The 24,973-nt window shown below is 48.7% G+C and overlaps 2 protein-coding genes across 3 annotated transcripts; both read right to left on the bottom strand.

Moving 5' to 3' along the window:
• Window positions 1-729: 729 nt before the first annotated feature.
• Abcf3 (ATP binding cassette subfamily F member 3) lies at window positions 730-12,595 on the bottom strand. Of its 2 annotated transcripts, XM_041677894.1 has the most exons (21): window positions 12,442-12,595; window positions 12,072-12,219; window positions 11,869-11,948; window positions 10,871-10,917; window positions 10,554-10,651; window positions 10,333-10,455; window positions 9,944-10,210; window positions 9,279-9,359; window positions 9,130-9,189; window positions 8,975-9,031; window positions 8,859-8,881; window positions 8,691-8,746; window positions 8,386-8,586; window positions 8,217-8,293; window positions 3,105-3,149; window positions 2,897-3,029; window positions 2,016-2,104; window positions 1,797-1,888; window positions 1,484-1,616; window positions 1,280-1,367; window positions 730-1,192 (listed from the first exon to the last, which is right to left on the bottom strand). In XM_041677894.1, the coding sequence occupies exons 1-21, from the start codon at window positions 12,518-12,520 to the stop codon at window positions 1,034-1,036; spliced, it is 2,136 nt and encodes a 711-aa protein (XP_041533828.1). In that variant the 5' UTR covers window positions 12,521-12,595; the 3' UTR covers window positions 730-1,033. The 2 variants fall into 2 exon arrangements, with proteins under 2 accessions (XP_041533828.1, XP_041533829.1); XM_041677895.1 differs by lacking the exons at window positions 10,333-10,455; window positions 10,554-10,651; window positions 10,871-10,917; ... (1 more) ...; window positions 12,072-12,219; window positions 12,442-12,595 and having other exon boundaries at window positions 9,279-9,384; window positions 9,944-10,043.
• A 3,242-nt stretch (window positions 12,596-15,837) lies between these two features.
• Ap2m1 (adaptor related protein complex 2 subunit mu 1) lies at window positions 15,838-24,965 on the bottom strand. The gene is made up of 12 exons (XM_041677896.1): window positions 24,839-24,965; window positions 22,642-22,758; window positions 20,827-21,092; window positions 19,627-19,709; window positions 19,231-19,236; window positions 18,931-19,066; window positions 18,692-18,833; window positions 18,211-18,330; window positions 17,975-18,110; window positions 17,777-17,874; window positions 17,194-17,305; window positions 15,838-16,425 (listed from the first exon to the last, which is right to left on the bottom strand). Exons 2-12 carry the CDS (start codon window positions 22,713-22,715, stop codon window positions 16,291-16,293), a joined length of 1,308 nt encoding a protein of 435 aa, XP_041533830.1. The 5' UTR covers window positions 22,716-22,758; window positions 24,839-24,965; the 3' UTR covers window positions 15,838-16,290.
• Between the last annotated feature and the right edge of the window lie 8 nt (window positions 24,966-24,973).

Below are 24,973 nucleotides of genomic sequence, written 5' to 3'. Positions count from 1 at the left end.
GCTAAGTCCTTGAGAACTTACAAGCCAGACTCTTGTTAACACCTCTCCTCCCTCTTTCATAAAGGGATGGGTCTCCCGGGTCAGGCTGGTCTCTTAAATGGACCCAAATGAGCCTTTGGCTTCAGCCTCTGGGGTGCCTGGGACTATAAGCCCATGTGACTGCATGTCTTCCCCTCTTAGAAGTCTGCTTTATTTGAAAAGAATAAAGTGTTGAAGTGTCCTATTTCTTTCAGTTAGACAACTCCCTACTTCCTAGGCTCCTTCTGCATGATTAGAGAAAAAAACCAGAATGTCAGATCGCTAATGCAAACTGGGAACAACAATAGTTTCTCTTGAGCCTGAAGGTTCAGATTAGAGAAACTGGAGGCTGGGTCAGAGTCCCTGGAGAGAGCAGTTGGTGAGCCATGTATGAGGCCAGATTCCAGAATCAGTTCAAATCCCAAGCAGCAGGGGTTGAGACAGCTGAGCCCAAGATGCTTTCAGCTGAGGCCACATCTAGGCTAGGGTTTAAGTACCAGTAACCCCAGAACCCTGCTTTCCATTCCTCCAGCCCGAGCCCACCCAAAGGCCAGACAGATGCCATCTCCCAACAAGAGGAAGGCTGGCACTGCCGTTGTTCTGTGTGCATGACATTTATATCCTAGGAAAACACCAATCAGAGAGCCCAGAACCTACAGCAGAAAACCATGGCAAATCCTGCCCATGAAAGAGCAGAGATGAGGCAAGAGAGATACAGAGGATATTTAATTTACATAGCAGCCACGTGGGGCCCTGTCAAGCTGGGCATTCGGGTACTTATAACCCCAGATGGCACCCCTACCCTTTTCCGTCAGAGCTGTCTCCACCAGCCCTTCGATAGGCCTCCCCACATTGTGCAGGGGATGCTCCAGTTGAAAGGAAAAGAAATCTGGGAAATAAGGCTGTCCCCAAATAGGGAAAGTCCCAACTCTGGAGTTGGTTGCCTATACGGTAGCTCAGGGGTCTCGCAAGACCAGTCCATGTCCTAGGCACAGTCCTTACTCAGTCGGCGGCTCTAGAGGAAGCCCTCCCGGCGGAACTGTTCTTGGAGGAGGGCACGGTACTGGTCAAATCCTCCCTCAACCCGGGTCACACTGCCTTTCTCACACACCCACAGCTCCTGGCACACCAGCCGGATGAAGCGCTCGTCATGGGATACCAGAATCACGCCACCCTGAAAGACAGAACAGGAGACTCAGGGGAATGGCTATCAAGTGGTGCTGAGGCCTAGGGAAGAACAGTCAGGCTAGAGCAGGCTCACCCTGAAGTTGTTGAGAGCATGGCCCAAAGCCTCAATTGTCTCCATGTCCAGGTGGTTTGTGGGCTCATCCAGAATGTAGAAGTTGGGGCTGGAAGGGAGAACACAGAAGTTACAAGATGGGAGACAATGAATTCCTAAGGCACAAATATCAAAGAATCATTTTGTAATGGGCAAGAAGCAAGAACCCAAGAAAATAAATCTCACCAAGGCATGGTCATCTGAGCAAAGGCTACCCGGCTCTTCTGGCCCCCAGATAAACTTGCAACAGGGCGCATGGCCAGTTCCCCAGAGATGCCATACCGGCCCAATTGGTGTCGATATTCCTCTTCAGGTCGCCCTGGAAAAGGCCCCCACATCAGACGGGCTCTTGGCCCAAAGCTTTTGCTACTCCCTACGTTCTTCTCAATTGTCCAGGCTTTTATACCCAGACTTAGGCAAGCTGCTTAGGCTGACCGAAGATGGGCCTAGGTGCAAGGACAGCTAAAACGCTGTTGCTGCAAACCCTACCCTAACATACCAGGGAACTTTCGAGCTAGGAGTTCCACAGCGCTGACGTTCAGGTCTAGCTGTTCCACGTGGTGCTGGCTGAAATAGCCTATCTTCAGATTCCTGGAGGCAAAAAGAAAACAGAAGGCACCGCTGTGGAGTAGTACAGGTAGCTGAATGTGTAGAGAATGTGTACAGTTCACAGCAGGGCAGGGTGGGGAGTATGTGTGTGTGTGGGGGGTGTCCTTACCTGTGGGCATGCCTGATACCTCGAACAGGAGTCAGGTCCCCCATGAGCAGCTTCAGCATAGTAGACTTCCCAGCCCCGTTCTCTCCAACCTGAAAGAAGCATGAGCATGTTTAATGAGTGCACATGTGTGGGGGAAGGAAGGAAGAGGGGCTCTGGGTAGTCCCAGCCTTGCAACCAAAACCTCCGAGGAACTACCACCACATGCAAAGCCGCAAAGGGAACCGATACTTGAGTACTTGCAAGGGGCAAGAGTTACTTCTTCCGGTAACCAGAAGTGGCGTGTCCCCATGCATGGGTACATCTGGGTACAAATATGTGCATGTGGAGGCCCAAGGCAACGCAGGATGTCTTCCTCAAATTTTTCTGCAGCTCACAGTTGCACTAGCTGGCTAGCCACCCTGCTCTGGTGACTCCCAGTCTCTGACCCTTGCACACAGGGATTGAGCGCTGTCATGAGCACTCAACTGTAACATGAATTCTGGGGACTTAATCCTGGCCCTCACTTTTGGCAGAAAGCACTTTCTACTTGCTGAGCTATTTCCCCAGCCTTTCTCTCCCTTCTGAGGAAAGAAGATTTCTTAAACCAAGCTATAGAACAGCATACTCTACTCTAAATCCTGACTTACGACCTACGGTCTTGCTTTAATGTCTCATGGCTGACATAACCAGACCAAGAGCAGTAAACTACTGTTCTATAATTTATGGAATGCTGCGAGCCAGACTTCCCATCTCTGAGGTGGCCTGTGTGACTACAGAGGACAGCAGCAGTCTAAGTATAATTTTCAGGCCCTGTCCTCTTCCTTCTAACGTCTCAGGATTGTCCAACCCACGCTTGCTAAGACAAACAAGTCCCGGGACACAGAACAGAGGAGCAACCGTACCACGCAGATGCGAGACTCAAGGTCAGCAGAGACAGACAGGCGGCTGAAGATGACGTGTTTAGGGTCATAGTAGAAATCCACCTCATCTAGCTGCAGAATCGGTGGTGAGAACTTCTCGAAGCCATCAGGGAACCTGCAGGAGGTGCAAGTGTCAAGTGTGGAGACAGCCAGGAGAGACTCCCCATCAGCTCCCCGGCTTAGAACTCACTTCATCACCACCTCTGACTCCTTGTCCACTGGCTTTAGCTCAGGTCTGAGGAGAGATGGAAAAATGATTATTTAACAAGATGTGAAAGTGGAAAAGAGAAGACTGGGGGAGGGATTAATGGAAAAACCACAAGGAAACCTGACACACACACACACACACACTCACGCAACATGCAATCATCCTAACACACGCACACACACACACACTCACGCAACGTGCAATCATCCTAACACACACACACACACACACTCACGCAACATGCAATCATCCTAACACACGCACACACACACACACTCACGCAACATGCAATCATCCTAACACACACACACACACACACACACTCACGCAACATGCAATCATCCTAACACACGCACACACACACACACTCACGCAACGGGCAATCATCCTAACACACACACACACACTCACGCAACATGCAATCATCCTAACACACGCGCACACACACACACTCACGCAACATGCAATCATCCTAACACACACACACACACACATACACGCATGCACACACACTCACACGCAATTATCCTAACTGCAGGCATTGGTATAAAGGTCATGATGACTCAGGAGTAAAGAACTCCACTATGCAGAAACACGACAAGACTTAGGCTGGTTACAGCACAGAGAAAGCAAGACAACTGAGACGAAGCTTCTGCCCTGCTGGCTGGTCCTCGGCGCTGGGAGGTGGTAAGTAGGCTGCTGAGGGAGGACTGCTATCAACAGTCCTTAGTCATGGAACCATGTGCTACACTACTGACTGGCCAAGTAAGGTGTGCCCACTGGCAAGACTACTATGGGCTAACCAACTGCTTCTCAACAGGAATTGAGGCCTGCTTCATACGAGCACCTCACATCTGTGCTGTAAACCAGATCAAAACTGGGGGCCAGGGAGGTCACAAGCACTAGTGTGGCAGCTACAGCTATTTGTTACATCACGACGTGCCCATCAGATTGCTTTCTAAACGATGTCTATCCCCATAGGTTAGTCAGCTTCAGTCTGTAGCTGCAGAGACTCCCATCTGGTCAAGTGCCAAGAACAAGCAACTGGTGAGTGCTGAGCCATCCATGGGATATAACATTCTCTCAAGGGCCCAGGGAACATTCTCTATCATTAACACACTCTAATAAAAGCAGTAAAATTCAGCTTGGTGTTGAATGTGGTAACACACCCACAATAGTACCATTTAGGGGCCTAGAGCCAACTTACATAAACATTCTGTGCCATGCAGAGAGACCTGACTCAACTAAATGACAAGAATTATCTAAACTTAAAAACAGAACTCAGTTCCTCTTACACAAGGAAATGCTTGGAGAAAACAGACTTGCCAGTCCTTCAATTAGCTAATGCTACAATGTATTCTTCTAGCTCACAATCTCTAATAAAGAGAATCATCTTTTTTTGTAGCTTAAAAAATAAACAAACTTGGGGCTGGAGAGATGGCTCACTGGCTAAGCGCACTGGCTGTTCTTTCAGAGGACCTGGGTTCAGTTCCCAGGACCTAGCTCACAACTGTCTGTAACTCCAGTTCCAGCGGTCTGACATCCTCACACAGACATCCATGCAGGCAAAATACATGCAGGCACATTAAAAAAAATTAAAATACATATATAAGCTAGGTGCTTTTGATCTTAGTACTTGGAAGGCAGAAGCAGGAAGACCTCTCTGAGTTCAAGCCCCACATGTTCTACATTGCAAGTTCCAGGCTAGCTAAGACTACATAAAGGGTGTATGCAGCTTCAAACAAAAAGTAAAATAAAAATTAAAAACATATACATTAAAAATATATACATATAAAAATTTGAAAATATTTATTTTCTTATATGTATGGGTATTTTACATGCATGTAAGTTTGTATGCCAAATGTATGCAGTGCCCATGAGGTCAGAAGGTGTCAATTCTTTTGGAACTGAAATTACACACAGTTGTGAGCTATCATGTGGGTGCTGAGAACCAAACCCATGTCCTCTGCAAGAGCAACATGCATATCTTTTACGGCTGAGACATCTCTCCTGCTCTAAAAAAATATTAATGACATTTATTTGCCCACGGTGACACACACTTTTAATTGTAGCACTTGGGAGGCAGAGCAGATGGACCTCTGTGAGTTTGAGGCCAGCCAGGGCTCTATGGTGAGACCTTGCCTCAAAACAAAAAACAAACCCCAGAAAAAGTCTGGAGCCTATTCCCTCTTCTACTATGAGTCCTGGGGATAAAACTCGAACCATCATGTTTGCCGCGGGTACCTTCTCCTGGCTGAATGGTTCCCCAATAAAAAAACAAAAACAACAACAGCAACAAAACGCACCCCAAACCCCATCTTTCAACAGCTTTTAAAAAACTTAAATCTGTGTTCTTCCTTTATGTTGTACATGTGAGGAAAGGGCTCACCAGCTTGCCTGAGCTGGCTTTGAATTTAGAAGTCCTTGGCTTTGGCCTTCCCCAGTTCTGAGATTACAGCTCTATGCCTCCAGCCCCCAGTCTGTCTTGGTAGCTTTTACCCTTAAGATATAATAAATGTTTCCATGTCAGAGTTGTAAGCCTTATGAATTTATTCTCCCAGAATTTCTAGAACGACTCCTTCAAGATTAAACTCTCAATGACTAATTTTATTAGTCATGGAACTGCTTATCAAAACCACAGTGAGATGTTGCTTCCAAACTATTGGGGCGGCCAAGAAAGCAAGAGTTAAAAACAAGTGCTGGCAAAGATATAGGACAATGACAGCTCCTATACTGGAGGAGGTATATAAACTAATACCTCTGTTTTAGTACATAATCTGACGAGCCAAAAGTGGAAGTGATTCCAGCTTGTGGGAAGCAGATGTACCTGAAGTTTGAGGCTAGCCTGGGCTACAAAGTGAGAGACTGTCTCAAACCAAAAACAAAAAGAGTGGTCTGGACCTGCAACCACCCACAGATCCTTTCTGCATTGCATCCAACTATTCTACCCAACCAGACTTTCTAAGTACTTTTCCACGGTCTAGCCTCACCTCCTCACCAAGAAAACTTCTCTTTGCAACGGAGAGAGACCATTACAGAAAACTACAACCAATCAAAACCTAGTGTTGTAGAACCCAGTCCCAATACATCCACAAAACATGCAAAAGAACCTTTTGGAAGAAGGGAAAGACTAAGAGCCAGAGGAGCAGGGAGTTTGCTCTGAGACTGTTTCCTAGCAATGTCAGAAGCACACCCATAAAGTCTCAACAATATGACTACCCGAACATGAGTTGAACGAGAATGACGTCAACAGACATGCCAAAGTGTGTGTGGGTGTGTGTGGGGTACAAGCCTAAACCCTACACAAAGAACTATAGGCAACCAAGGAACACTGACAGTAGGGGAACAATCTTCCTCAGGGAAGAGCACACCAACTGGTATCCAGTACCAAATGGTCAGCCCTGAAAACACAAGTAACATTATACAGATTGAACAAGTTATACTTAGGAATATATTCATGTACATATGCACATGTAACAGCAATTCATGAAAAAAAGAGGCTATGAACTGGAAAAAGAGCAAGGAGGCATATAAGGGAGGGTTTGGAGGGAGGAATGGAAAGGGAGAAATGATTTGATTATAATCTCCACAAAAGAAAAAAATTCATTAAAAACATGCAAAAAAAAGAATTCTGATATGACTTGTAGTTGTCTTTTAGTGAGACTTGTAGTGTGTCCCATTTAAAATAAATGTATACAGTTACTGAATTAAAAAAATTGATCTGGAAGGGCTCTAGGGATATAAAACAGTTGCTAAAATGCTTGCCTACTGTGCACAGGTCTTAGTTCCAATTTCCAGCATGCACAAACTGTGTGTGGTGACATAAGTCCATAATCTCAGCACTTGGGAGATGGAGGTAGGAGGATGAGGAGTTCAAGGTCATCACTGGCTACAGAAGACTTTAAGGCCACTTGGCAGGCAGACCTCTGTGAGTTCCAGGACAGTCAGAGCTACAGAGAAACCCTGCCTCAAAAACAAACAAGTAAGAGTTTAAGACCAGTCTGAGCTACAAAACTGTCTCAAAACAAATAAACAAACCCAGTCTGGCAGATCCTTTAAAAGTTAAGCAGTAGAGGTAAAATCTCGTGGCAAATGCTTTAGTTCTAGCACCTGGGAGGTAAAGACAGAAGGGATCCCTGTGAATTTGAGGCCAACTTGGTCTACAAAGCAGGTTCTAGGCCAGCTATACAGTGAAACCATTTTAACAACAGCAGCAGCAACAAGACCCCCTCAAAAGTTAAATTACCATGTAAAACAGCTAATCTATTCTTAGACATGTACCTAAGCAAAAACAAATGTTTGCTTAGCAACTTGAACATAGGGGGTTGGAGGGATGGCTCAGTGGTTAAGGGCACCTACTGCTCTTGCAGAAGGCCCAGGTTTGGTTTCTAGCACCCACATAGTTGCTTAAAGTCATCTGTTAATTCCAACTCCAGGAGACTCGCCTCCAACTTCTGGCGCTTGACCAAGAGTACACACACACACAGACTTTACATACATGTAGACAAAACACTCACACACATAAAAAATCTTAAAAAAAATAAAAATAAAAAAACTCGAATATAATCATGTGCACAGCAGGCCAGCTGTGGTGGCTTGCATCTGTAATCTTAGCACCCAGAAGACCGAGGCAGGAGAACTTTTGTAAACTGGCAGTCAGTCTTACAGACTCCCACACCCCCTAGAAAGTTTACAGTTGCATTCATTATTCCTAAAAACAAAATGGGAATAACCTAATGTCCATCACCTGACGCAATAAACGAAATGTATTCGAGTCATGAAATGGAGCATCATGCCACCACGAAAGGCGGTGAAGTGTTAACATTATGACATGGATGACCCTAGAAAACATGGCTCTTAGGGAAATCAGACACAGGTGAGGCTTAGTCTGCACTAGTCTTAAACTTCAGTACGGGGAGAAAGAAAGGCTAGACAAAGCAGATAGGCAGAGGCAGACAATACGTCTGAGATTAGTGGTTGGAGTAGAGGCTGGCTGCTGGCTGGGGGAGGCCTGGAATGGAAAGGCAAGGTCAGCTCACAAACTGAGGGGAGGAAATGAAGGAGTTGGTGTCTGGAAGAGGACTCTGTACTCACAGCTTCTCCAGCATCTTGAGTTTACTCTGCACTTGAGATGCTCTGTTGGCATTGTACCGAAAACGGTCTATGAAGACCTACAAGAAATGGGCACTCATCAGGCTCCCTCACTGCCACCGACTGATGCCATGGGATGGGACTCAGTCCTGCCTCCCCCGCCTCTGCACACCTGGATGTGCTGGCGGTACTGCTGCTGGGCCTCATACTCGCGCTGCTGATTGAGGAGCCGCTCCTGCTTGCTCTTGATAAAGGTTTCAAAGTCCCCCCGGTAGCCGTCCAGTCGTTGGCTGTGCAGGTGGATGATGTCCGTGGCAATGGCGTTCAGGAAGTTGCGGTCATGAGAGACAACTAGGATTGTGGAGGGCCACGTCTGAGGAACAACAGGACGGGAAGCTGTTTGGAAGGGTAGCCGGCCCCAAGTGTCTTGGAGGCAAACTTTATCCAAACCTACTGTAAAGCCGTAGTTAGACTCACCTGCAGGTAATTCTCCAACCACAGGATGGCCCTTACATCCAGCATGTTTGTGGGTTCTGGAGAGGAAATAAGAAACACATACTTGGGAATGAAGGGCTGGAGAACTAGAAAAAAGAACGTTATCATCCTTGTCTAGTTCCAAAGTCAGAGCAACTCATTCAGACTCACCGTCTAACAGCAGGAGATCTGGCCTAGGAAAAAGAATACAAGGCATGAGGTTTTATGGCAGGAGACTGACCAGCTTGTCGTGTTCAGTCTCACATTCTCAGGCTCAGGAGACTCACCTGGCAAACAGAGCCCGGGCTAAGGCCAATCTCATCCTCCAGCCACCTGAGAACTCCCTAATGACAACAGACTCACATTAGGGGTGGGTGTTCATCAGGACAAGCAGGGCCAGAGCCAGCAGCATTCAAAGCCAAGAATGGCCAAATTTACCCACCTGGTAGGCTGCTGTTGCATTTTAGGGGTGAAACCAAGTCCTGCGAGAATGACCGATGCTCTGGGAAGGAAAATGAGAAGACTCCAATTGAGACAGCTCAAATCTCATTTGAGCAACTAAACAGGAAAGCAAGCGGGAATTTTAAATACCTGGCAGGTGCCTTATCGGCCTCAATCTCCTCCAGTTTGGAATAGACTTCTGCCAACTGTGCAGCTTCTGAGCCCTCTGCCCTGGGAAGGAAAAAGACCCAAACAGCTTGTATAAAGACCGCCTAAGAGGTAATCGTGCACCCTCTAAGTTGGAAGGCAGGCCACCAGGAGAGAGGGCTTTACAGTTCCATAAGCCAAACTCCAAGCTCCGCTGCTCACTTGGGAGGCCCCATGAATTATGGAGACATTCTGTAAAAGATAGTGTCTTAGCATCCAGGTTTCTATTGCTGTGGTAAAAGCAACTTGGAGGGGCAATTTTATCTTATCTCAGGGAAAGTCAGGGAAGGAACTCAAGGTAGAAGGTGAAGCAGAGCCATCCATGGTGGAACACAGCTTTACGGGCCTGTTTCTCCTGGCTTGCTCAGTCTGCTTTCTTATTCAACCCAGGACCACCAGCCCAGGGGTGGCACCACCCACAACTGAGCTGGGTCCTCCCACAATCATTAGTTAAGAAAATGCACCACAGGCTTCACCACAGGCCAATCTGATGAGGGCCTTTTCCATTGGAAGTGCCTCTTCCCTAGTAACTCTAGCTTGGGTCAAGTTAACACCAATCAACCAGGACAGACAGCTATTGCTTGTACCCTCTAGCCTGAAGCTTTCACCTGCCAGCAGCAATCTTGACACTGAGCTCCCGTTCCTGCCGTAGCAGGTCTTCCCGTACGGTGTCACTTTCCAGAACACTCTGCAGGGCAGGGGTGTCATCTCCAGCAACTTCCTGTTCCACATGCAGCAGGGAAATATGGGCTGGAACCCTCAGGCTCCGAGTGGCCAGCATCTTCAGCAATGTCGTCTTCCCCAGACCATTGCGTCCTACCAGCCCATAGCGTCGGCCCCATGCCAAGTTCACATCTGCTCCAGTCAGCAGTACCCTGGAGGGGTGGCAGAAAAGAGGTGAAGAGTGATTCAGGAGCAGGTGCAAAGAAAAGTTAACACTCCATAGTTCCAAATACTTCTCTAATGATAAAGATCATGCCCCTGGTCATTCCCTCACCTATCCCCAAAGGACACATCGAAGTTCTCAATTCGCACATCATAGGACTTGTTCTTGCCAGATGATTCCATCCGACTCTCTTTTCTGCTGCCTGCCTGGCTAGCGGATGCCTCCTCCAAGACACTTACAAAAGGAGAAATGGACAGGTTTAAGGGCTCCTGACAGTCCTTGAATACCAGAACCCGTCCTGCTCCCTTCTGAGTACTTCTTCCTAAACTCACAGAGGGCTGCTGGTCTTCAGAATTTCCTTCTCTGAACGCTTTTCCTGCTTTGCCTTCAGTCGAGCTTCAGCCTTCTCCAGTTTCTTCGCATTCACTGTCTGAGTGAATTCCAAACACAGCCAGCTCATACTAGGGTACAGGTTTGAAAGGGAACTCCAGGGACCACTTCAAACAAACCCTTACAGCTTACCCATGATGATATAGAACCAAAGACTCGCAGGAAGACACATCAGAACCCCCTCCCCCCCCCAATAAATCCACTATTTAGACAGTCACGCCCACCATAGACACAGCCCCTTCCCCTTTCTGCTCCTCACCGAGGACTGTTCCCTCTTTAGCAGTCCTGGAAGTTTGGTGTCACAGTCTGTAAGTGATAAGAAAGGCAGTCACCTTCTTCAGGGAAGGGAAATGAAGACTTTGAGTAACAAGAACCAAGAACAGTTTTTAAGAAAGATTATGCCAGACAGTAGTGGCACACATCTTTAATCCAGCACCCGGGTGGCCGACAGACAGATCTCTATGAGTTTGAGACCAGCCTGGTCTACAAAGTGAGTACCAGGACAGGCTCCAAAGTTACAGTGAAATCTTGTCTCAAAAAAACAAAAACAAAAACAAAGCTGCCCTTTCCTGTTTCTAGTTGGGCAATGGTAGTGCATGCCTTTAATCCCAGCACTGGGGAGACAGAGGCAGATCTCTGTAAATTCAAGGCCAGCCTGGTCTACAAGAGCTAGTTCCAGGACAGGCTCCAAAGCTACAGAGAAACCCTGTAATCAAAACCAAAAACCAAAAACAACAACAAAACAAACAAGTCAGTATTATGACACTGGAATAGATGATTATTCGCCTTGAAATAAAGAAGAAAAAGATCTCATATTTAAAGACAGAGGCTGATGTACTCTTACAAGACCATGCTGTTGGTTAAAGTACAAAATTGGCAAAACAAAGTATGTTTAGTTCAAGGCTCTATGCCTCCTACTATAGGCAATAGCTTGGAGAACCTTCCAACCCTTCATCACAGTTTCTTTTTTTTTTCTTGTATGTTTGTTTTTATTTTTCGAGGCAGGGTTTCTGTGTTGCCCTGGCTGTCTAGGAACTTGCTCTGTGGACCAGATTGGTCTCGAACTCATGCCTGCCTCTGCCTCTGTAATGCTCGGAGCACCACTGCCCAGGTCATCACATGCTCTTAGGTTCACAAAATACCACAAGCTCCTTCAAGCCGTGTAGTAGAAGAGATGGACGGAGTCCCGAGATGCAAGGAGCAGGTGGATAGGGGTGGAGGCATAAGGCAGCTAGTTCAATCTCCCCTCCATCTCACCGTAGTTTTCCATTATCTTTGACAACTGGATGGGGGCGTCCAGTAGCACCTGGCTGTTTCCCTGGTTCTGTGGCTCAGCCCTGCGTGGGTAGGGATAAAAAGCAGTCAGTTCGGAGAAAAGATTTACAGCCTTCAGACCTTCCCCCACGTTTGTACTCCATTCGCCTCCCCCTGCCCATCAACTCCTTTCCCTTGGCACCTACAGGCGTAGAGTGTTGTACATGCGCTGACAGACAGCCCTGATGCCCGCGTCATCCTTGCTGTCCCCGGACACTTCTTGCAATAGTTCGCCGACAGCTTCCACCAGGTCGTCCACAGACTCGAAGTCCGCGCTGCCGCTGTGCAAAACGCCTGGGCCGGGTACCGCACAACAAGAAAGACATCGGGTGTCTTTATATGCGAGCAGTCTCAGTGTTTGATCAGCCAACTCCGGGCTCCAGACCCCACCGGCCCTCAAGATAAGAGGTCACACAGAGGAGAGACTAGACAGCAGTCTGCTGCACTGTCCACCCTCAGTCTTCCCTCACGACCTCCACTTCAGCCTCCCCCGGCAGTTAATTCCGTTTCGCTCACCGGTCACGTAGTCGAAGACCTGCCCGTCAATTTCTGGGAACTCGCTCCGCAGGATGTCGGCACAAGTCGCCATATTCATTCGGGATCTCGTCTGCGCAGTCGTGATGAGACCTAGGACCGCCTCCTTGCCCTTCCCCCTCCCCGAAATCTCACCCCCCCTTCCTTCCAAGGCGCAAGCGCAATAATGACGTAAGAAAGCAGAAGCCTGCGTGAGCCCAGGGGGCGTGGCTAGCGGGACTGCACGCAAGCGCCGAGATGTCCCCAGGCACAGGGACCTCTGCGCCTGCGCAATTCCTGCTTCACGAATATATTCGTCACCTGTGCGGTTTTTGCTGCCTTCTGGAAAGCAGAGATGGAGTTGAGGGGTGTGGCGGAGTCGCCTGACGTTTATCAGCGCGAGCACAGTGGGTGCTGGGAGGGGCGCCTCGCCTAGAGACAGACGGCCGTAGAAGTGAACTGCTTTGCTAGCTTGGAGCCTTCCCTGCAGGCGCGTGCCGCTGCACGCCCACCCAGGCCTTTAGGCCTCGGCGATCTGCTGACTCACGGCAGCTCAGTGCAGTCTATCGGTTTCGTTTCGTCCAGTTAGTTGGCCAGCTTGGTGATGCCCACCCAGCCTTCCACCCTCCCCTGCCTGCTCTGTGCTCAGTTCCTTCACACTCCATAGGTGTTCAACCAGGTCATTGAGAATTAGGCTATTCTGTTCTTCCACCACTCCAAGGCACCACCACCCACCGCCAGAAAACCCGATCAACAAGAAGCGCTTTATACATTGTTTATTCTGGATCTACAGACAAAGCAGATTTTCTTACATCCTGAATCTGGGGATGTGTAAAAGTACCACCCATCGATTTGCTCAGGTAGATTTTGTTTCTAGATAACACTATGAAAATTCTTCCTAATACGCTCAAATTACACCCGTATTCTTTTTCTGAGACAGTCTTTCCAGATAATCCAAGCTAACCTTGTCTGTCACTCAAGTACTGGAATTAAAAGCATATGCCACCACACTGGACTGCCCACTCATCCATCTTAAACATTACTGCAATGGGGAGCCAGTCTTGGTGTTTAAAGTTTAAAAAGCCTATAGCAGCATGCCTGAGGATATAGCTTAGTTGGTAGAGTGCTTGTTTAGCATGCCTGAAGCTCTGTGTTTGGTCCCAGTACCTCATAAAACTGGACGCAGCGGCCTATGTTTGTAACCTTAACATTCAGGAGGCAGTGACGGTATCAAGAATTCAAGGTTGCTGGGTAGTGGTGGTGCACACCTTTAATCCCCGTATTTAGGAGGCAGCAACTCAGATCTCTCTGAGTTCAAGACCAGCCTAATCTACAGAGGGAGTTCCAACACAGCCAGGACTAACTACACAGAGAAACATTGTCACAGAAGGAAAAGAAAGAAAAAAGGTCACCCACAACCACAAAACCAGCATTGAGCCTCTAAATCTAATCTAATAACCATTTTACTGTAAATACAGATTAGGGGTTGGAGAAATGATTCAATAAAGTGCTATCTATGCAAGCATTAAGGACCTGAATTTGATCTAAGTAAAAAGTCATCTGTAAGGAATAAATGATTATGGTCTATTTCCAGTATAAGGTATACTTAGTGCTCATCAATGAGTCACATGTAAGCACGAGGTACGATGTCCCTGCTTTCCCTAGAGGCTATTACCTGCTACCTGGCAGGTTTACCTTAGGACTGAGAAGTTGGTGAGCTACATAACTGAGCCCATGTATCAGGGAAGTGGGGAGGGATCTTCAGCACAAGTTGGGTGGGGACAATGCTAGAAAGATAATGGAAAGGACTGTAACTCTCTGGAATATCAGCCTATGAGAGGAAAAAAAAGAGGGCAGGATTTTTGTTCGATGCCAAATCAGAGGGTCAGCCAGCCATGTTTGCCTCTTCTCTAGGCTGATGACAGATTCTGCAAGGTCAAAAAATAAAGTGCTTTGCTTTAAGTCTCTAGTACCCTTATTATGAAGTGAGGGCCACTGTTTTTCACACAAAGTAATCACCCTGGGCAGGCAAAGACAAGAAAGACCATTGCTGGAGCTTACTAGCTAATCAGCTGAGCCAAATCAGAGTTCCAGGGTTGGTGAGATATTCTGACAATTAAGGTGGAAGGCAATTGAGCACGCTCAACCCTGACCTCTGGCCTCCACATGTGTGCACACACACAGACACCACACTAAAACCCAGAGGCTGGGAGAGATGGCTCAGAAGTGAAGAGCACTTGCTCTTTCAAAGGATTGGGGTTTGTTTCCTAGAACCCACACAACTGCTCACAACTCTCTGTAACCAATCTCAGAGGATCCAATGCCCTCTTCTGGTATTGGAGAGTACTGCATGCATGTGGTGCAGGCAAAATACTCATTAACATGAATAACCAAACACAATTAGGGGCTAGAGAAATGGCTCAGGAGTTAAGAGCACACACTGCTCTTATAGAGGACCTAAGTTTAGTTCTTAGCTTCCACATCCAGAAACTTATAAACTGCCTACAACTCCAGCTGCAGGGGATCTGATACCAGAACTGGATCCCAATGCAATTGTAGAAAATTTTATAGGATACCTCTGTTAAGTTACACACTAGAGTTGGCCATGAGTTGATTACTGTTGAAGCTGGGTGACAAGTTGTGGTTTGTTATTATTATATTAATTTCTGCTTATGCTTGAAATTTAGTCTGTCTGTCTGTCTATCTATCTATCTATCTATCTATCATCTATCTATCTCCCATTTAAAAAAGCTGAAATCTGGCAAACCTACTTTCTCGGTCCTAACACAGGACAGTCCCGTTGGGAACTCTGGAAGGATGAAGATTTTCATCAGAGAAGTTTGACAAAATGCATAGGGAAAATAAATCTTTCCTCTGGTGGTTCATACAGCAAGACTGGAACCTAGCTTAAAAGAGAAATGGATGAAGTTCAGACATTAGCTTCTCAGGATAGTTGCAAGAACAAACACAAATCTTCCTTGATATGTGCTAATTAGAAAAAACTGCACATCTACAGCACTGCACTTGGGAGGTGGAGGCAGAGGCTCTGAATTTAGTCAGCTGGGCTTGCACAATGAAATCCACCTCAAAGCAAAGCCTGGAGTGGAGGCACGTGTCTGTAATACTGGCACTTGGGAGGCAGAGGCAAGGGCTCAACAAAAATCCAAGGCCAGTCTGGTCTATATAGTAAATTCTAGGTCAGCCAGGGCTATACGTGGCAAGACCCAAACAAAGCCTGACATGGCAGTACACACTTTAATCCCAGCACTCAGGAGGCAGAGGCAGGGAGATCTCTGAGTTTGAGGTCAGCCTGGTCTACACACAAGATTTCTAGGACAGCCAGGGCTTCATAGAGTTACAGTCCCACCCCAACAGCCCCATTGACACTTAGCCAACAACTCCACTCTACAGTTTATTGGGTTTAGAACTGGACCAAGTCACATGTATACAAAACAAAGCATACTATCCCAAAGCAGAGTAGGGATTAAGGGCTGGGGATCTGTTACTGGCCTTTGGGGGAGTTCTGAGGGGAGGGGGAGTCAACCTTCCCACTGCAGAGGTGTGGCCACAGGGTAGAAAGGAGAGGGAGCCACTTGGCTTTGGTCACAAAACTCAGGGCCTGGCACTAAGCCAGGACAGACAGATGGAAGAGAAGCCTCAGAAACCACCCTGCCCAGGAAGCCAGGGACTGTCGGCAGTCCCACTGTGGCGGGTTCAGACCTATACTCAGGGGCTGCTGTAAAGGAAAGGCAGCAAAGCAAGAGGGAGGAAGGACACTGACGAGTGGTCACTGGGGAGACTTGGACCTGTGGAAAGGGTGGGTGGGGAGGTGGGCCACCTGCCACTAGGCAGTTAGCAGCGGGTTTCATAAATGCCACTTCGGCCAATGTATCGCACCCATTTGATGACATCATGGTCACTGTAGTTCAGCTTCGGTTCGAATACCTTCAGGTAGCGCACCTTGAGGCCAGAAGGCGCGAATGGCACCTAGGCAGAGGACAGCTCCAGTTAGGAACATGGCCTTCCTATCACATCGGCTCTACTCTGGCAAGTTCCATGGTTCACCCCCCTCATCTACCACAGGGTTTTGTGAATGGCTGGGGTCCAGAAGTAACAGAAGAATGTTGGGGTGGGGAGCCCACTGGAGGTTACCAAGTAGAGTTACTAGGGATCATCTCATGTCTGAAGAAGGCCCAGCTGTGATGATAACCATTCCTTTAAATGTCAGGAGGTAACCAGAGAACTACCTTTGAACATACTTATTCTTTTTTTTTTTTGGTTTTTCCAGACAGGGTTTCTCTGTGGTTCTGGAGCCTGTCCTGGAACTAGCTCTTGTAGACCAGGCTGCCAGGCTGGTCTCGAACTCACAGAGATCCGCCTGCCTCTGCCTCCCGAGTGCTGGGATTAAAGGCGTGCACCACCACTGCCCGGCTGAACACACTTATTCTTGTCAACACTATGGACTGCATAAATTAAGTGGAGAAAATGCTATGTCTGATTCACACAAAGTCAGCTTGTTGTCTTAACTGTCTTTCAAATAGTCTGTTTCTCAACAATTGTTTTGAGACAAGTCAAGAGAAGTCAGATTAAATTACAACTTCTACTAAGAGGCTTAAAGAGAATGGGTATATCAACTCAAGGCAATTCCCAGCCGAGACCCAGTTCCCTCAACCCTAAGGAGCAGAGACTGATCTCAACCATTGCTGATTTTCCCAGCACACACAGCCATGGCACTAGGCCTCCCCTCTGCTATACCTCAAAGTTCATGGAGATGGGGGGTCGAGCCCATTTCTTCTTATCATTGGTGGGCAGAAGCTCAATCTCCGCGCTGATCTGTGATTCCTTCATGCCTGCCATGCGCTTGATCCTAGGAACACAGGGATAATGGGCAGGAGGAGCCTGTGGTAATTTGGAGACGTTTCAAAGCAGGGATTGCTTGTTTTAAGCATGGCGAGGGAGAGGGAATAAGGGCACACGAACTTATGGGAGGTTCCAGGACAAGGATGAGAGATCGGGACCCTGAGAACTGTTACATCTTAAGCACTTGGGGCTTTAATTTCTTCTTAGATGGATGGGTAAACTCTCCCTTACCCAGACTGTATGCTTCAGACACAAGACAAGGGCCAGTGGGAAATACTTTTCAAAGAGACATATATACAAGCTCAAGAGCAGGCACGCACACACACTTTCTCTCTCAGCTAACAATATAAGCACGGGTTCCCAGGAAGCAGGCACACTTCTCTCACCCCATAACCCACACAGGAAGACAGAAGGTTAGACTTAACGAGAAAGTACACTATGGCATCTTGGGCCTGGCTGTGGCCTCCTTAAGACTCACTTCCATACAATGGCGTTCTCGCTGGCCTTATACTTGGCCTTCCCCTTCATGCAGATCACCTGCACCCCGCTTGTGTTCAGTGGGGTTGGGATCCTCACCTAGGAGTGACACACTTGTCAGTGAGCTCTAAGAAGGACTAATATCATCTATCTCTACTCCCCGAGTCACGTTTTCCTTCTCCAAGTCCCCCACCCTCACCTCAATCTTCTGGGCCAGAAGTGAGGGCTTGAAGTTGGACTTGATGACCACCTTGACCTCCAGTTTGGTGCGTCCCACTTCCCGCACCAATGGGATCACCCGGAAAGGAAGGATGATGTCCTTGGTAGTACGGTATCTTTGGAGGGGAGAAGAGATTCGATAGCGCAGGGCTGGTCCCACTCTCTTCCTTCCACCCCTCCCAGGTGCACCCCTGCCTCCTCACTCCCCAGTGGCACCTCATGAGTTCAAACTCTCCATCAGGCGGGATGAAGCTGATGCTTCGTTCAGAGTCAAACTTGCTGAGTCGCACACACTGGTGGAAGGTGCAGTCATCAATGGCAATTGATTGTTTACCACTGCAAACAGAAGCGGAACTCTCACAGGTACAGTATGTGCCAGACTAAGAGACCACAGCAGGCTAGCCACTCTGGTTATGGGACGCTATCATCAGCGTTCTCACTTGGGAATCCTGGCCCTGCATTTCGAAGTGAGGGAGAGCCTTCAGGTTCCTTATCACCCGAGAACCCTGCTGCTGGGGACCAAATAAAGGAGCTGGCTCTTTGAGGACAATGACAGTACCATCACTGAATGCTCTTGGAAAGAGATTTAGCAATTCCAGAAGAAATGCAGTTTAAAAGGAAATCTGAGTCACTAGGCCTCACTGAATTCTCAAAGGCCCACCATCTTTGTTTCCCTTGAGCCCCCAGAGTCCGGTACCTCTTGCCTGTTTCATCAGCTGTGCCTTTGCCCTGCTTTTCAATGACAATCTTGTCATTCATTCCAAACTTGCATTCAGGCATGCCACTCAGATAACTCTTCATCACCACCCGGCCTGACACATGGGCACTTAGCACCTGCCCTGAGGACAGACAGAGAGAAAGGGCAGCAGCTGAGCCAAACAGCAAGGCCAGGCTCTGCCCTGCCCCCATTAGCTTTTTTCATGAGATGGCACTTACCTTGTGGGGACATAAGCAGGTTTACACTCTCCAGAACATCTAGGAAGAGTTCATTTCGGCGATACTTGATGCCTTCCCGCCGCCAGCCGATCTGCCCAGTCACCTGGCTGGTGATCTGGGATTGCTCTTCTTTTGTCTATATGATGGAAAGGTGGCAGATGACCTCACTCCTCTCCCCACTCCAACCTCACCACTCTCCTTTCTGTTCACTACTCTATAATCCACCTCCCTCACAACCTTTACAAGGCAGGGCTGGAGAACAGAGCCAAGTTAGGATGGTAGACATGAAGAACAGCTTACCTGATGCTAGAGGCCGCAGGTCCAGCAAAGTCACAACAGGGAGCAGCACAGGAAGCAAAAAAAAAAAAAAAAAAAAAAAAAAGGAGAAAGTTATGAGGCTTGAGTCCTGGAGGAGAGCCCCGTGCTCTTCTGAGGAACACAAGGCCTCCACGAGGCCACAGCCCTTGTCCTTGGTGTAGAAGAAACCAACTGAGCTGTATTACTGGTAATGGAGAGGCTGAGTTGGCAGTTTCTGGAATGAGAGAGCTACCCAGGACAAAGCAGGCCTGCAGGAGGCTGAGGCCAGCACTTCCTGTCTAGGACAGGCTCATGAGTCAGCTAGGATAAAGCTGGGGACCAGTGGGAAGGAATGGAGTTTGGGGTGCACCCTCCCTGTGTTTTGTACAATTCAAGTACCTGACTCTTGATGCCCTGCTGAGTGATGAAGGTTTTCAGTGCACCTGTCTCTGAGTTCTGTGGGTAGCCAAAGTCCAGAATCTCTGCAAAAAGAAGGAAATTGTAGCTGGGCAGTGGTGGTACACTCTGGAAGCACAGACAGGTGGATCTCAGAGTTCAAGCTAGCCTGGTCTACAGAACCAGTTTCAGGACAGCCAGGACTAAACAAAGAAAACAAAACAAAAAACAAAACAAGGCAGGGAGGTGGTGCTGCACGTCTTTAATCCTAGCACTTGGGAAGCAGAGGTAGACTGATCTCTGTGAATTCGAGGCCAGTCTGGGCTACAAGAGCTAGTTGCAGGACAGGCTCCAAAGCTACAGAGAAAACCCTATCTCGAAAAAACAAAAACAACAGCACTCGGGAGGGAGAGGCAGGCGGATCTCTGGGAGTTCGAGGCCAGCCTGTCTCGAAAAACCAACCAAACAACCAAACAAACAAAAAACCCAAAACAAACAAAAACAAGGATATACTATAAAGGAATTACTAGCCTCTAGAGAAAAACAAAGGCTCCTTCCTTTATTCCAGTCCTTCCTCTGGCCTAGGTAGACCTGGCTAGCCCAGGTCTTGATGCCTCTGTGTAACAATCTGCAGTAAGGTCTTTCGGCTTAGAGCACTCAGCTTATGATTTGCTGTTCATAATAAAACTTTTTTTTTAATGTAAAAAAAAAACCACAGAAGAGTCACATGGTCAGTGGGTAAGAGGCTAAAAAAATCATGAGTCCTCATTTTCTCCAGAAAACAGACGTTGTGAAAGGGGAAGCAGTGAGACACGCTAAGAGAAGAAAGCCGACAGCCAAAGGGACCTCTAGGACTTCCTCTTCTCCAGGCTCTGCAGCAGTGTGAGATGAGAGCTGGGAAGATGGGCTGTGAACTAGGCTCAAATTGCAAAGGAGAGGCCTAATACAGGCTCAGCCGCAGAACTCATCATGCTCCCAGCCCCAACGAAGACCAAAACTTCCACAGCACACCTGCTGGCCTATTTTTGTATTCTACTTCAAAGCAGCCTTCAGGCCTGGATGTGGATTAGCTGTGCCAAAGCCAGAGCTCATCATCTAAGAAACCAGAGACTCAGAAACAAAGTTCAGAGCATGCAGGAGTCTCCAGATCCCTCCCCAGTTAGGTTAATCCCCACCAAGGCCATCAGTCCCCAGATGCCTCACCATCCAGCAGCTCGTATATGAGCACAAAATTGTTCTTGATGTTTTCCTCACTGATCTTGCCAAAGTAAGCAGCCATTACATCACACATCTTATAGAGGAATTCGAAGACCATGGCAGCATTGACATTCTGCTTGGTGACGGCTGCCAGCCAGATGTTGGACCGCTTAACATGGAAGAAGCTGGTGCGAGCGATGTTTGTGACAGGGCTGCGCACCTGCTGCCGTGCATGGATCACGTTGACCCGAAAGGCATCCACTGCATTCCTCCTGAGGGGAAAGGAAGCAAAGAGTCTGCTCAGCATCTAGGCAGACCTCATGAGAGTCACCTACAGACGCTGCAGCTCCACCCTCCATACCACTGAAATGACATAGATCCCCAAGTCAAGGCTTAAATTACTAGGGCTTCCCTTCTTATAGGCTCATGGAAAGAAGGCTATGAGAAGCAGGGAAGTCAAATGATAATAACGGCAGGGTAGGTGGAGCTTTAATAAAGTGACTCCCAGGCCTGACTTTGACTTCCCGGATATACCTCAGCTGCCACCTCTCTAGCTTTCCAGGAAGTTCCAGGTCCTGAAGATAAAGAAATCTCTATGGGGCCCACCAGTGGGGAAGACCAACTCCTCTGGAAGTTGGAGAAAGTTAGTATGACCTCAGGGAGGACTAAGATCTGACTCCAGAAGTTAAAGGAATGAAAAAAAGATGAAGGAAAACAATCATGTGGAGCAAGACCCCCTACCCGCCTGTACCTGAGTGGCAGCATGACTGGCTGCTTACCTATTGCTACATCAGCCAATGAGATGGGATGAGAGAAATGACGCCAGCAAGAGGAGGAGAGTGACAGCAAGGAGAGAGAGGGTTAGACGACACACAACACACCAAGAGCGCGAGGAGGGGGGCGCACATACCAAGAGGGAGAAGCAGACAAACAGCCAACAGGTAGAGAGCACACCAAGGCATGCAGGGAAGTCATGTGGCCTAGCTGTAGCATCAACCAGGACCATCAGAGGTGGGAGGAACAAGAAGGGGTGGACCAGGCAGGCTCACTCAGGCTAGGCATTGCCACAAAGTCTAGCTCAGCTTCACCACCAAACAATGGATACAGCCACAGAGGCCACACCAAGCTAGCCCATCAGCCAGGGAGACAGGAAGATAGGAGAACTACGACAGATCTATTCCGTGACTATTTAGCTCAAGCTGTCTGGGAAAGAAAATCAAGGTAGGAAGTAGCAGAGGAGCCTAGGTTCAGGTTAGAGCAGTGGAGGATCTTTTAGTCAGCAAAGAGCCATAGCGTGAGATAGAGCGAGAAGCAAGGCTATAATGAGCTCTTTGTAAGGTCTGCGGGACTTAGGACGTGGAGCCATTCAGGTCCACCCAGGCGAACTACAAAGGCAGCATGACCCCTAGAGCGCTTCAAGCCTGTTCACATCCAGGAAGGGCCCAGAAGAAAAAAAACAGCTGAGTCAACAGACCAGATTTTACGGGGGTCTAACGAAGGCTCTCAATATGAGGAGCATTTTGAAAGCAAGTGTTAGATGGATTAGTACCCACCCTGCTGCTAACTACACCCACTGGAGATAGCACTCCCTCCTGAAAGGAAGACAACCTGACTGGGAAAAAGCACTCATCTTTAGCAACCAGACCTCAGAGATACAGGAAAAAGAAGGGCAGGAATTCCTAAGCCTGGGAGCTGGGGGTGTCATTCCAAGGGCCTGAGCCTAGCTGCTAGGCCAGTGCCTAATGGGAACCAGGCTATATTGCATGCTCAGGCTAAGGCCACAGGGAGGTGCGGGCACAGCATGCTCAGCCAAGAACTTACCCGATGTCATCTCTGTAGACCCGGGAGATGAGCACCTCCCCCTTGTGATTATAGATGAATAACCCTCCAATCATGGTGGCAGCTCAGTCTCTGGGACCCATTGCTCTGAGAACAGACCTAGGAAGGAACAGTGGGATTAGGATAAAGGAAATCTTCAGAACCCTTGCCCAAGTACCCAGTGGGACTGTGCAGCATGGCTCTTTTCCTGACTCAGCCCTCCAGCAAGTGACTCTGCAGCTCTCCCAGGGAAGCCCCTCCCCCTCAGCTACGCTCCAGTTCCTGTTTATTCCACACTGGATAGGAGAAAGAAATTTCAGAGTGTGGGGCCCAGGATTGAGGCCATTTTCACCCAGCCTCTTCTGAGAGGCCGAGCCAGAGAATAACCCCCACTCCTTCTCCAGTGCTGAGCTCAGTGAGGTTTCTTCTCAACCTCCCACTGTGCAGACTCTCATTCAGGCTCCTGCCAGTGAGTCACTGGCCTGCCTGCTGATGCAGGAATGGCGGTAGGAATTACTCTAGTTGGCTTGGGCCTGGGACCGCCACCAGGCACAACCTTTAGAGCAAGCACTACCCCTTCCAAGAAGGCAGCAGAGCATGAACCTCTAGAAGCCTACACATTCCAGGAAAGGGTGTGCAGGATGAGGATAGGAGGGGGAGAGAAAGCAGGCCCACGGGCTCTAACACTGACACAGGAATGTGGCTGAAGCAAGGCTCCTCTTTCCCAGGCAGTGAGATAAGCAGGCAAGGGGGCAGAGGTCCCAGTGCCGGCAAACCACACTCAATGATCCAAGTTGATTACAGTCCTTTTAAAAAAGACTTAATTTTTACTTTCATGTGTGTATATGCCAGTGTGGATGCTGTGTGTGCGGAAGCAGTGGTGAGCCACCTCACCTGGGTGCTTGGATCTGAATCAGGTCTTCTGGAAGAGCAGTAAGTATTCTTAAATGCTGAGCCCCTGTGACACTTATTTCTGGTCACCTTCTTTCAAAATTTCAAAGTGCAATAAAAATGAGGTCCGTGTGTAGCATTAATTTTGCCATCTACATTGTGACTCTGGATCTGCCGGTACCTCACTTCAAGCCTGATGTGTATAAGCAATGGGCAGGGATAATAGAATGCCTCAATTGTTTAAATTATTTGGGTCAAAACTAGTTTAGACTGTTTGAGAAAAGGGGTTAATCTGGTTCTAGATTTTCTGGATTAGCCCAGGTATTAATTTCACAGGGGTTAGTTTAACAGACTTCCTGAAACTAGAAAATAAGCCCAAGACCAATGACAAGTCTCTTAAGGCAGTGGACTCATTGGCATCTCACAGTTCCAGAGAAGCTGAGAGGAAAAAAAAATGCAAAATGGAGCCTGAGCAAAGGACCAAGTCCACAGGTATCAAGCAGTAGGTAGTTCAGGGCACTTGAACCCGCGGGTGCGGGTGGGGGTTGGTGTGTGTGTGTCCTGGACAGAAATGGAATATTTAGTTAAGGGAACAGTTAGCTGTAGTTGCTAGCAATATACTAGGGTGACCCCACAGCAGCAAATACGGCTGTGGGGGGTGCCTGGAGAAGTTCTTCTATGGCAAAGGTCACAGGAGCTTTTGAGGAGCAAAAATCGGCGGAGAAAGAATGACAGTAGAAAAAAGGAAAGCCGAGAGACAGGGCCTACTCTGCGGCTCGTGAGGCATGAGAAGGTGGTGGGGTTTTCTTAGCCTAGGGAGGAGATATCCAGGCCGGGAAGACAGCACGCCGGCATGCGGGGGCTGTCACAAGTCTGAGGGGAAGGAGCCATGGGGATAAATAGGAGGAAGGACTATCGCAAGGTTCGAGACCTGTCACAGTCCAAGGGAGTGGCACAAGGAGATGTCACTATCCTGGGGGGGAGGGGGGAGAGATGGGAAGCCTCCGGGTTGAGCGGTTGTCAGGATTCTAGGGATGGGGGCGCCGCGCGGCGTCCCGGCTCTAGGATTCGGGCCCCTGTCTCTCCTCAGAGACGCCGGGCGGGTCACCGGAGGGCGTCGCTCCCCGCCCTTGCTGCAAATCGCGCCCGAGGCACCCCCGCCCGGGCGTCCGCTCCCTCCCGGGTCTGAAGGCTGAGGCCACTCCCGGGTGCGGGCAGTTTTCCACCCAGCGCGGTGCAGGGCACGGCGGGCGGCCACGGTGCCCTCACCGGCCCGCTAAGGACCCATAAGTCCAGCTTCCCAGCTCACCTGGAGTCAGCAGCCCCCACAAGGCCGGCCTGGCCACTCTCGGATCCCAAGATGTCCGCCCGCCCCCAGCTCGCCTGTCCGCTGCCTCGGCTTTCACTGCAGTGCTCCCGCCCCGCCCCGATCTCAGCTGCGCCT

Source organism: Microtus oregoni, unplaced genomic scaffold (genome assembly GCF_018167655.1).
Source record: "Microtus oregoni isolate MIOR12 unplaced genomic scaffold, Mior012 000029F_ref0000214, whole genome shotgun sequence".
Lineage (NCBI taxonomy): Eukaryota > Metazoa > Chordata > Mammalia > Rodentia > Cricetidae > Microtus > Microtus oregoni.
The sequence above is the reverse complement of the archived record's forward strand: the minus strand, read 5'-3'. Positions and strand labels throughout refer to the sequence as shown.

What these genes read in the sequence shown, in the direction of transcription:
- Abcf3 (XM_041677894.1), bottom strand. Translation starts at nt 12,520, where the DNA reads ATGAATATGGCGACTTGTGCCGACATCCTGCGGAGCGAGTTCCCAGAA. An exon ending in GGTTGGAGAATTACCTGCAG is followed by an intron (nt 8,587 to 8,690) that starts GTGAGTCTAACT and finishes GTTGTTCCTCAG; the next exon opens with ACGTGGCCCTCCACAATCCT. An exon ending in CCTAGCTCGAAAGTTCCCTG is followed by an intron (nt 1,617 to 1,796) that starts GTATGTTAGGGT and finishes GGCCTTTTCCAG; the next exon opens with GGCGACCTGAAGAGGAATAT.
- Ap2m1 (XM_041677896.1), bottom strand. Translation starts at nt 22,715, where the DNA reads ATGATTGGAGGGTTATTCATCTATAATCACAAGGGGGAGGTGCTCATC. An exon ending in CATATACGAGCTGCTGGATG is followed by an intron (nt 19,710 to 20,826) that starts GTGAGGCATCTG and finishes TTCTTTTTGCAG; the next exon opens with AGATTCTGGACTTTGGCTAC. An exon ending in TTCTGGCCCAGAAGATTGAG is followed by an intron (nt 17,875 to 17,974) that starts GTGAGGGTGGGG and finishes TGTCACTCCTAG; the next exon opens with GTGAGGATCCCAACCCCACT.